At 35.3% G+C, this 11,675-nt stretch overlaps 2 protein-coding genes across 4 annotated transcripts in view; one reads left to right on the top strand and one right to left on the bottom strand.

Annotated features, from left to right (window-relative positions):
* LOC106123469 (major facilitator superfamily domain-containing protein SP1173) overlaps positions 1 to 3,555 on the top strand; it is a 20,107-nt gene extending 16,552 nt beyond the window's left edge. The window contains exons 10-14 of one of the 3 annotated variants that reach the window (XM_013319820.1): positions 1,378 to 1,542; positions 1,628 to 1,794; positions 2,108 to 2,275; positions 2,653 to 2,844; positions 3,265 to 3,555. In XM_013319820.1, coding sequence (XP_013175274.1) covers positions 1,378 to 1,542; positions 1,628 to 1,794; positions 2,108 to 2,275; positions 2,653 to 2,844; positions 3,265 to 3,356 — 784 coding nt within the window. In that variant the 3' untranslated portion in view covers positions 3,357 to 3,555. Of the gene's footprint in view, positions 1 to 1,377; positions 1,543 to 1,627; positions 1,795 to 2,107; positions 2,276 to 2,652; positions 2,845 to 2,918; positions 3,008 to 3,264 lie in introns of those variants that run through there. The other 2 variants (XM_013319819.1, XM_013319821.1) reach the window with 2 other exon arrangements.
* Positions 3,556 to 5,947: 2,392 nt separating this feature from the next.
* ADD1 (ADD domain-containing protein 1) lies at positions 5,948 to 11,422 on the bottom strand. Its single transcript, XM_013319879.1, has 11 exons — positions 11,316 to 11,422; positions 11,145 to 11,240; positions 10,572 to 10,643; positions 9,742 to 9,992; positions 9,518 to 9,666; positions 9,260 to 9,437; positions 9,009 to 9,173; positions 8,552 to 8,743; positions 8,016 to 8,114; positions 6,568 to 7,943; positions 5,948 to 6,215 (listed from the first exon to the last, which is right to left on the bottom strand). The coding sequence occupies exons 2-11, from the start codon at positions 11,227 to 11,229 to the stop codon at positions 6,164 to 6,166; spliced, it is 2,619 nt and encodes an 872-aa protein (XP_013175333.1). The 5' UTR covers positions 11,230 to 11,240; positions 11,316 to 11,422; the 3' UTR covers positions 5,948 to 6,163.
* Between the last annotated feature and the right edge of the window lie 253 nt (positions 11,423 to 11,675).

The raw sequence follows: 11,675 nt of genomic DNA, 5'->3' as shown, positions 1-11,675 counted from the left end.
TCGAAATAATAGATCTTTTTTCTTTATTGTTACTATTCGCCCATCCATCTATATAAACATTAATAATATTAGTAAGATTGCGATTTTAGAAAAAAGATAGCTCGAGAAGACGTGTATGTTTTGTGGTCGAATATTGATTATTTCCCTAAAACATAAACTACAGCAACTTTAATAAAGGCACGTGTTTGTAAGGCGGTCCATTCCAATGCCTGGTGCCGGAGGAGCGCCTGGCGGAGATCAACACGATGGACATGCCGTGCCGGCCCGCAGTGCGCTGTCAGGTGCTCGATCCCTACGACGAGCCGGACGGCGTGCTGGCAGACGCAGAGTGCCGCCTCGTCATCGGAGACCCCACATACACTTTCTGGACATACTTCGTACTCAGGTAATATATTTTACAAAATATAAATAGAAAGAATCTGCAGTTTACTATGTGTGAGATGTTTTGTAGCCGTCATGTCGTTCTTTATATTACCTATAGGTTACCGCTATGAAAATTTAAGAAGGTATATCATGACTGTTGGATCTAAACCATCCTTTGTTCCAATGAAATTTGCAGAGTGTTAGCGGACATATGGCCGACGGGCACGCTGGCGCTGCTGGGCGCGGCGTGCGTGATAGCGACGCGGGAGACGTCTCTGGGGCGGGGGGACGTGGGCCGGCAGCTGGCTGTGGGCACGCTCGGACTCGTGATCTTCCCCCCGCTGGCCGGACTCGCCGCGGACAACATGCCCGACACCCCCTACCTCGTGCCCTTCATACTGCACGCCGTCTTCATGCTTATCGGTGCTCTTATACTTCTTCTTGATAGGTTAGTATCAAATGTACATTTTAGCATTGAATTGGATTTCTTGTTAATTAAATAATATTATAGTTTAGGTGGTAAATACATAAAAGAATTTTCAATATTTTAGCATGCAATAGATTAGGTATAATCAGGGCTTTTCGCGATGTCCCACTTGTAATAAAATTTGCTTGGCCTTGCATTGTGACAAATCTCGCCCATTTTTACAAATATCTAATCAGGTAGCAGTGACTTGTGCAAATGAGGTCATAATAGTGCAAAGCGATTAATCGTATACGCAGCTGTTCGACCTTCTTTGTACAAATAAATTTCAAAACTGTTCCTTATTGGTTTATTCCACATCGTTAGTTTCCTCGATAGTACTTATCCATTTTGCTAAAAGGTTTTACTCATAATTATATAGAGGATCAAGACTAATGTCTAAACTACATTCGCGTGTTTACTTTTCAATAAAATCGTAACAGTATTGTATAATTTTAAAATCTATGTAACAATGTCAATGCCACAGTTAAAATCACTCGGTGTTAGTGTAGCCGTTAAATCATGATATGTACATGTGTGTTGGGATGCAGTCACATGCCGCTGTCCGCGCCGGAGTGGTGGTGGCACACGGCGACGGGCGCGCTGGCGGTGCCGCTGAGCGCGGTGCGGCGATACGGCGCGGAGACTGCCGCCGTCGCCGCAGTCGTCGCCCTGCTCGGCGCGCTCTGCACCACCATTGACTCTTACGTACCGTGGTTAGTGCACCACACGCTCGCATGTCATCTATTTCAGCTGCCGAAATCAATATTTTATCTGTAAATGCGTAATGTTTCTTTCCAGGACTATAATGGAGCTGAACGGCACACTGACCCAGGTGGGCCTGATAATGACTGAGGGCGCGCTGCCGGCCGTGCCCGCGCTCTGGTGGGCGGAGGCGCTCGTAGACTACATCGGGCACTCCAACGTGTTCATCAGTGCCTTCACATTCTACTGTCTGCGGTACACCGGTATGACACACAAACATCAACCTTCTTATTCTTATATATTTTAATCAATATACCCACTGTTTTTGATAATTCATCATCATCAGATCACTATACGTCCCCATCGAGGGGCTCGGAGCCTACACTAAGTTGGGGGTGACTAGGTCCTAATCTGGGTAGGCTCCGAGCGTATTTTTGATAAATATTTCATTAATATTACTTTTATATGAATATGTCTTTTGATATAAAACTAAACTCAATCTCGGATGTAAGTTTACATTTTTCCAGTTTTAATCCAGCGCTGGAATCAATCGCTGAAATAATGTAAAATTGTCAGGTCTGGCGTTCAGCACCTCGTACGGTTGGGTGGCGGTATGCGCGGTGCTGCAGGTGTTCACACTGAGCCTGGTGTGGGTGACCGCCGTGCTCTACTTCCGCCATCTCGTACCCAAGAAGTACACCACCACAGGACAGGCGCTGCCCGTCATCGCGCACTTCTGCATCGGTATGTCATACATGCTAACGGGCTTGTTTTTATCAAACGCTATGAATGACACTTGAAGAAATCTCAAAACTACAAAACTTCAAGACGAGCGGTGATTTACATTCTTAAGGTCTCTCACCTTTCCTGGTAGTTTAATGGAGTAACAACCCAAGCTAAAGCTTCCGAAGAAACATTCAAGTTTAGTTAAACTTAAAGATTAAATTAAAATTGTAGTGGTGGCCATGTTGATTTGAAACTCATGTTGGAGTGGTTGAACAAAAATATGTGAGGCCTTTATTTTAATGGTAAAATTTAATTCAAAACATTAACTAAAACCTTGTAAATTAATTACAAAGAGTAGGAATTGATTTTAAAATATTTTATGTTGTCGTGTGAAGGTCGGTGCATCGGCGCGATAGTTGGTGGTCTGGTGTCGCTGCAGGCGCCGCTGGAGGCGCAGCGCGGCGTGTACCGTGCGCTGGGCGTGGCCGCGCTGGCCGCCGCCGCGATATACCTCGCGCTCTACCACCTGCTGCTGGCCCCGCGCTGCGCTGCGCAACCCGCTCCGCCACCACACAACCTCCTACAAGGTACACTTAAGGATGCTTAGTTATTAAACAATTCGGTGAAATGATAATATATAAAAATGCGATCTGTTTTAAAGCCAGCACCGTCGACGGAGAACTGAACGGTAAAGGTATGTGCGTAGTAAACACACCAGCACATTTAGTCACATGAAACATACGTGTCCACGGTACATGGTTCTGGGAACGATCGTAAACTGATCCTCGCAAGCAAAAACTCGCAATAAATCAGGTGTCGTCAATGCGCGTTGATGAAACAAGGTCGTCAGTGGTCCGAAAATCTCACAGCTTTGGAACCCGAATTTAGATGCACGCACGAAAATGATATTCTATTGCAGAAAAAATTACAGAAAAGACGTTAAAAATAACATTTTCGGCAATGAAACATAAAATTTCTTTTTTTTATCTATATTGTTTCTATTCCAGGTTTGAACGCCAACGGTGCGTCTAACGGAACGTACTCTCCGATGCGCGTGTACCACGAGGAGCGCTCGAGGAAGGGACATTTCCGTTACTGAGTTCACTTCATTCTGCATTTCTTCTACTTTTGATGTTTCAGTGATCCATGACAACTTCAATAAGTACATCATTGTGATATAATCTACTTTACTAATTTTTCTGATTTAATCAGGTTTTGCTTTGAGCTATTTTAAAAATGCCTTTTCTGCATTTCTTTAATTTAAAATAATAATAATTTTTAAGGAATATTTGAATTAAACATAATTATGTCGCAATAAAAATACATCGTTGTTGTTTTTAATTTCCACATCTGTCCGAAATCCACAAATCTTACAAGCAATATGAAAATAAAAAATTTAACTTTATAAACCAATTCCAATATCTTAATTTTTTATTACTGCAGATTTACAATCAAATAATATTGTGGTGGTGAATTTCCCAAATCACTTCCTGGATTAGAAAACTCAATAATTGACTCTTAGACCATAGTCATTACATGAACTCTACATATGTGTATTTTATTTTTTCCTTTAATGTCAACAGTGCGCAACACTTGATAGAATTCCAATTGGATAGAATTCAAATAAAACGGCAATCAATTGTACCACTGTGTATTTCTCTTTAAAAAAAATTATATGACAGATACTAATATGTATTACGACAATATATTATTTTATATTCTTACTTGTTTCCAATCATCTTGCATCTATTTAAAACAAAAACATTTTAAATGCACGCATTTTACATGTCACATTCACATTGTTGTAAACTAATGGAAAGTGTTATTAAATATCGAATCATGAAACAATTGTAATTACTAATCACTGCTAATTTTATTACAAATTAGCTATTCAACAATTAACTGACGAATATTATTAATATACATCTCATTGAAACCGATTCCGATGACGATCCTCAGTCCTTGAAGTCAAAAATGGCAATTTAAATCCCTAAACATACTACTTAATTCATTATTATACAGTTTGTCATCGTCTCGACTTTCATGTCATCAGGACTAGCGCCGTCTGGTGACTGGTTTGTGCCAGTTTTTCATTCTACGACAGTACTATTGAATTCAAAAGTTTTAATAAACACTTTTTACTATTTGACACAAACACTTAGTAATATTTCGATTAGATTTTAGCAAAATTATCATACAATTTAATTATGTCTTAAAAGATCACTTTTAGCCATTCTTCAGGGATTCCAAAGACAGAATGTATACAGAAAAATCTCGTTTGTCATACAAGCACATTGTATCAAAGGACTTTATACAATCTTGGGGTTAATCGCTAGACATTTTTTGCTCATTTTTATACCTAAGAAAATAATAACTATTAGATTGTACAACGGAAGCATATCATAAACTTAAGCTAATAATCGTTTATCGAATCAATCGATATATGTAGATAAACCAAAAATCACAAATCTGAAATTTAGTATACAAGAACCTCAATTACTACATCATTTCAGTGGAGATATCACAATATTTGTAATAAAGAAAATAAAATACAAATTTCAAAACATAATGCATTTCACCAATACCATAAGGACCAGACACAAATCAATCTCTTTTAAAAACATATTGTCATCCCTATCTTTCATCTTTGACAAAACAGAGATAACAATATATTTTAAACGGAGATTTTGTTTTTAGAAACCCACGGTTACTCAAAATGACACATTAGATGCATTACCTACTTGTAATTTTTTTTAGTAAAAAAAGCTAGATGAGTGATATGTATATACATAGTGATAAACAAAAAGACAAGCCCATTGGTGACATGTAGCAAAAAAAAACATCACAGTCGATTAACAAAATAAAATTGGTAAAAAATAGATTTTCCTTTTTGAAGCTAAACATTTGTTTTAGACATGTATCGAGTTCAATATTCTTGTAAAAATCCCTACAATTGTAAAACACACAATAGAAATCATTACTTTATACATGCTGTGTAATATACAACTAGACGACTAAACTGACCGTCTGTCTTTCAACATACAAAAGTGACCGTAGTCCCGAGGTAATCCGACAAACGGCAGGGCATTGTCGAACTATCGACTTTGTTGGGTTATAATACTAAAAAAGAAACCTTTAGTCCGGGTATTTTTTACAAAATACTTCTGATAAATTACTGATTCTATATGTTCTTCTCTAAAAAGTACAAAGCTTCAACTAAAAATGTTATTAATTCTTACATAACAAAATTACTTACATAAAATAGTAACTTTACCTTAGGAAACGACAAATAAATGTACAAATAATAAACAAAAACTATGCATAAAAAGTGTATGAATAAATCAATTTATGAAGTATGAAAATGGATTACAAATTGTGCCGGATTACCGCGTGTCCACTGTATTTCGTTTCTAACAATATTAAGTATTATTTACTTGGTAGTTTCAGAAAGAAAAATAATCAACAATTAAATTCTGCGTAAATATTTCAATGATATGATGAGTTCCTAAAAAAATGTTTGTTTCAAATGGGAGAAAAATCCAACAAAGTATTATAGCATTTTCTGTACTAGTAATAAATAGAACAAAAAAGTAATGAAAATGTAAACATAAAAAAAAAAAACTACAAAGATACAAATAGAAAATAATTACTGGCAATACATATTGTTATCGTTTTAATATTTAATCCTGGCAACAATGGAAAAGAACACGAAATAAAAATATACTCAGTATAATCTATACATATTAATAAAATTGGAGTGTCTGGATGTATCATTGAGAAAAAATCGTATTTCGTAAACGCGATGAATTTGCGATAACGAAAAACCAATTTTTAAAATGTTTGTGTCTGTCCGCAAGGCCGAGTAGTTCCGGGTAATCTGGACCGATTCTGATGCATGCGGGCATATTATACGCTACTTTTTTTTTTAATTCTGCGCCGAAGAAGTCGCGGGCGACCGCTAGTTGAAAACAAATTGACAAAATAACTGGTAAATAAATACATACATTTTCAATATTCAAACATTTCTTATTCATGATAGCAAAATAAAAATTCGGGGTGCATTTGAAACATAAATCAAACTGTACTATCAAGATTTTCAGTACCATTTTTTAATTTTAATTACAATCAAGAAAAGCAGCTATACAACAGACTTAATATTGATAATTTTGCAAGGCTCATTTCATATACAAGCCTTCACATCAATCAATCAAGAATTTGTATTATTAAACTTAGAAATAATTAGCTATGTGTTGCATAATTACTTACATATCAAATCCATTTATACTACACTTTATATTTAAAGTACTTACGATTCATCAAGTTGTTCCGAAGCACTAGCTGCTTCAGTATTATCTAATCCCGCTCCCTCGTTACTACTATTTTTTTCTAAATCTTCATCACCACCACTAATTTCTGAATTGTTTGTTGTATTTTTGTTTCCTTCCTTTACACCTTCATCTGTTTTATGATCATCTTCTTTATCTTTAGCATTACAGTCAGACTCCATGTCACCATTGACATCTTTCTCCTTCGTTTGATTCGAGTGGTCGACATCACTGGCCTCTTCATTCCTAACTTCCTCTTCTTCACCATCTTTATCGCCATGGTTTCTTAAGTCATCGTTAAAGTTATTTACGTCATTGTTAGTAGGGACGTCGTTTAAATCATCATTATTATCATTACATTGATCTACTGTGCTGGAATCCTTCCTACCAGCCCCTTTATCAGGGCTGTTTTCACTGTTAGCCCCCGTTAGATCAACTTCTTGATTACCATTGGAATCTGACGAATTTTCATCAATGAAAATGGGATCCTCCTCGTTGTCTTCTAAATCTGGTAATATTTCTACATCGTCATCCTCCTCGCTCGTATCGTTGGTTGCCGTACTGTTGGCGGCGAACTTTTTCTTTGCGACGTACTGTTTCATTTCTTTATTGACATTAACTCGAACTTCATTAAATCTATTCACCGAAGTGGATAATAATCGATCCAAGGTTCTATGAAGATTTCGCATTTCATTAACTGACCGTGTTCTTAAGTACACGGTCGTCGCCTCTCTTTTTAATTTATGAAGCCGGGACAAAGAGTATTCCAAAGCATCAACAGCGTCAATCAGATTGTACCTGTACCATTCGATCGGTACATTCAGATCGCATTCTCTGACTGATGTTTCTGATCTTCTGTTTGTTTTGCCACTACTAACTCTTGTGTGCATTATCTCTGGTTTGCGTTTTTTACCAGATCGTGTGGTTCTCGCACTGTACGATTTGACGGAAGAGGGCGGCGTGGTGACCAGCGCTGTGGTCACTGCACTAAGTTTGGCCGCGAAAGTCGCTCCTTTTGTGGAAGCTTTCCCTTGGTTTGCTTTTTCAGTAACCGCTACGATGGTAGCAGAGTATCCTCCGGGCAACCCGGGGTTCGCGTTGATCGCAAAAACGCGGCCGTCAGGTAACCGATACATCTTGTTTGATGATAAAGTCTGCGGATCGACTCGGAATTTCAATCCACCAGTAGCTGTGTTTACAGTGACGTCGGATTCCGTCATCTGAACGATATTTTCTGGAATTAATTCTGGCAAATTGTTTCCCGCGCGAGCTACGAGTGGCGGCACAGACGTAAGCTTGGGCGCTGTGATTGGTCCAGGGGTTATACACTGAACATCATCATCCGCATTATCTTCTGTAACCTGTTAAAACAAAGCATAGAAAATGTAATTACTGTTTAAAGTTTACTACTGATACATCTGTCAAGAAATTACCTCGCACATGGATTCTAATGGCAAATCTGGAGTGCAGACTACGTCGTCGTCTTGGTTAGAACTGCTGGACATTGTTGACACACCTGATATGTCCACCCCCTATTGAATTAGTTACAATTTCGATAAATCACAAAAAAATTAGCTTAGCTGTGCACAGCTACGCAATAACTCGTTAAATAAAAGGTAAGGTCAAAATATATGTAAGGCAGTTTTTTCAATTGTGCAATGTGGTTGTGATATAAATAAAAACATTGTGGTTTTCAATCAAAAATAAATATTTTATAAATTTCAAATGTTCTTCGCTTTGCCAAACAACCAACAAATTGCAAAATTTTAGCAACAGCAACAGCATTTAGCAATTAAAGTGAAAATTATAAAAATAAATAAACATAGTAGAAAACAGCTTTGCAATTGTTTTGGTAAAACAAAAAAAGGTAATTTTTTTAATAAGACAATACTTTATGAAAGTGAGATAACATCTAAAAATAAATAATTGGTGTAAAAAAAAATTAAAAACAAAATATTGAATTAATTACCTGTGTCAAATTTTCCAATGACAAGTTGATGTTATCATTTGGCATTGTATTGTAGGGAATATTGAAGCTGCCATTATAGTGTGTACGAATTGGTATTGGTGGTCTTTGACATTTGAAACGGGGTATATAAATTGAATTCATTTTTTTATCATTAGGAAATCTTGGAGTATTTATCATGCCCGGAGGTGTCATCTATAACAAAAAAATTGTTCATCTCAATAATTATATGTTCAGTAGCTGTCTGAATTAAAAAAACACTTAATAGCCTATGTGTTCTTCCAGATTATGTTCTATATCCATCCCAAATTTCATCGAGATTCTTTGAGCCATTCTGGAAATACCTGTTAAAACCATCCATCCATCCATCCATCTAAATTTGCATTTATAATATTAGTAAGAAGTAAGATTTTACTTATAGTCTACCATGTTTTGAATCAAAGTGGAATTAAACACTTACCCGTATTTTTTTAATATGCTGATTAGGTATAATTGCAGCCGTACTTGGCACAGACACTGGAATAGCATTTTTTATAAATATTGCTTTCTGTTTAGGACTTGCAGGTCGTTTCAGTGGCTTTTTATCAGGTTTCTCGTCAGGTACAATAGAAGCAAACTTTTTAACCTAAAATAATATTAATACTGTTATACTTTTTCAAAGTAAGCCTTTAATTGCCATTGATTTTATTATTATTTTACACAAAATATAACCTGAATAGCCGGGGATATTTTAGATATAATAGATGCAGTCGATTTTTTCTGGGTATTCTCATTTTCCTTCTTTTTTTCTTTTTTTTTAATTTTACTTTTACAACATTCTGTATAGTCAACTGCACAATCTTTTTGATATAAGTCCTTTTTTTCAGGATCTTCGGTGTTGTAAGCAATTCTGAAAAAAAAAATTTAAAACAAAAAAAAAATACAATAATATTACAACGATTTCAAAAAGGCGTATAGATAGATACTTACTTATTTTTCTGGTCACAATAGCGCAAAACTGCCCAACACATAGCACGTGTATCCCACAGACACTTTGGGTTGCATTTGAAACATTTCCAATCATCCATTTGTTCAATTTCTTTTATTTTAGGTGTCCCTAAATTTCTTCTTATACATCTCTGTAAAACCACAAAATATGTCTCATCTATGTTATTTATAACAAATATAAAGTTTGACTGTGAATGAACATTTACCGCACAAAACACGTGAGGGCAATCAGAACAGCAGTACACTTGTCCACCTTGACCGCACCAACGACAATAGAGTTCCGATCCATCATCACCCTTTTCAAACTCTCCGCTGTTGTAAAAGTTATGACATGTATGGCATACAAGAGTTCTGAGCAAAGGATGTGGACGCATGCGACTTTCATTGCGTGGCGCACATCCTAGATGTCGATCACACGCGGTGCAATGCAATCTTTGAGATTTAATGATGTTTAAATCTGGAAAACAAACAACACTGAGGAGTGTCCATAAATAAAAACCTAAATTTAGAGGTTAAGCTTTAAGAAGGCAATATGGTAGGCTTTAAGACAGGTTTTATGATGACTTTATGTTACAATATCATAGTGAGAAATTTGAAATTTTATTGCCTCTTTGCTACGACAATATAGTTAAAAACCAAATAGATTCCAATATAATATTAAGTTACAGAGGAGACATTGACAGCAATTTATTTGCATTAATTTTGTACTTACGAAAGTAATGTTATTTGTTAAAAAATAGTCAACATATTTAGTTTCAATAAAAGTTCCACAAGACGTCTTTTACTTTAAAATATTATATGATTTGAAATATATTATTTGTATAGAATACAGCATGAAATACAGATATCTACAACATTGATAATCCTCCCAATATGTGGCTTGTCAATGTATGATACATGTTGTTTGCTAAGTCCTGTCTTTATATTTTTTAAATGTTGACATTATCCACATTTATAATGTGAGGTATATCACTGAAAGATTGTCATGCAGCATGTAAAAATAACTGCCATAGTGTAAAAAACAACTTTTGCTTACCTTTGTACTTTTCTTTATAATAATTCCTTTCTTCTTCAGCAATGTCATCATCAAAATCATTTTCAGTTGGATCTGAAAAAATTGTATTATTATTGCTGCTATTGCAAACAATATGTTTAACTACAGTTGATTGTATAAATTTTAATATAGCATTGCTCAGTTTAATTACAAAAAAATCCAAAATATTCTATGAAATAGAGCTGTAGAATAATTATGAGCTCCCGAACAAATACTTTTTGTAAATAATAATAAATGAATATATCAAACATTATTTTTTCAACTAGAAAAATTAGTAGTAAACATGTTAAATAGAAGCCATGCAAAGTACAGCCAAAATTTATTTCATCCCTAACAACTTATTAGTAAACATAATACTAAAAAAACTTTATGCCTAAATCTGTAATTATTATTATAATAATGGACACTAATAATTAAATCCACTGTAAGATATAATACCATATAATATATTTTAAGAGCGTATCTTAGCTTTCGTACTTGTATACAACAGTATTTATGTTGTGAAACGTATATTTGTATATATCTTATTCATATAAATACACGATTAAAACATACCTGGGAAAGGCGGGAATAAAACATCTTCACTATGTACAACAACCGGCTTTTCTTCAGGACAATCATCACTAGCATTTTCACTCATGGTAGACGTAGCTGTTTAGTAAACAAAAACATAAATCAATACTAACAAAATCTATAATAGGTTTTTAAAACTAAATTATCACGTACAGTAATTAATGGAAACCCTGTAAGAAAAACTTTGTCTATATTAAACTAGAAATAAGAAAGATATTCGGCCATTTTGACATTACGAAAAAGACAGAGACACAGAAACAGGTAATATTTTGCCGCTGAAGAGTTGCACAGATGAAAAATAGACGTTTTGATTTGTCCAAATTATTTATTAAAAATTAAAGCTAGATTTCATAAAAGTGCACATTTCGTTGGCGTTCAGATTAAAATTTATTGGAACGTACCTATGTGTTCACTAGTTACCAAACTAGTTACATTAAATATAAAATTCCGTTTCATGCTTAGGTGCTACTTAATTAAACTGTAATATATATATGGATATATCATATACAGAGG

This window comes from Papilio xuthus, unplaced genomic scaffold, assembly GCF_000836235.2.
Source record: "Papilio xuthus unplaced genomic scaffold, Pxut_1.1 DF826115.1, whole genome shotgun sequence".
Lineage (NCBI taxonomy): Eukaryota > Metazoa > Arthropoda > Insecta > Lepidoptera > Papilionidae > Papilio > Papilio xuthus.
The sequence above is the reverse complement of the archived record's forward strand: the minus strand, read 5'-3'. Positions and strand labels throughout refer to the sequence as shown.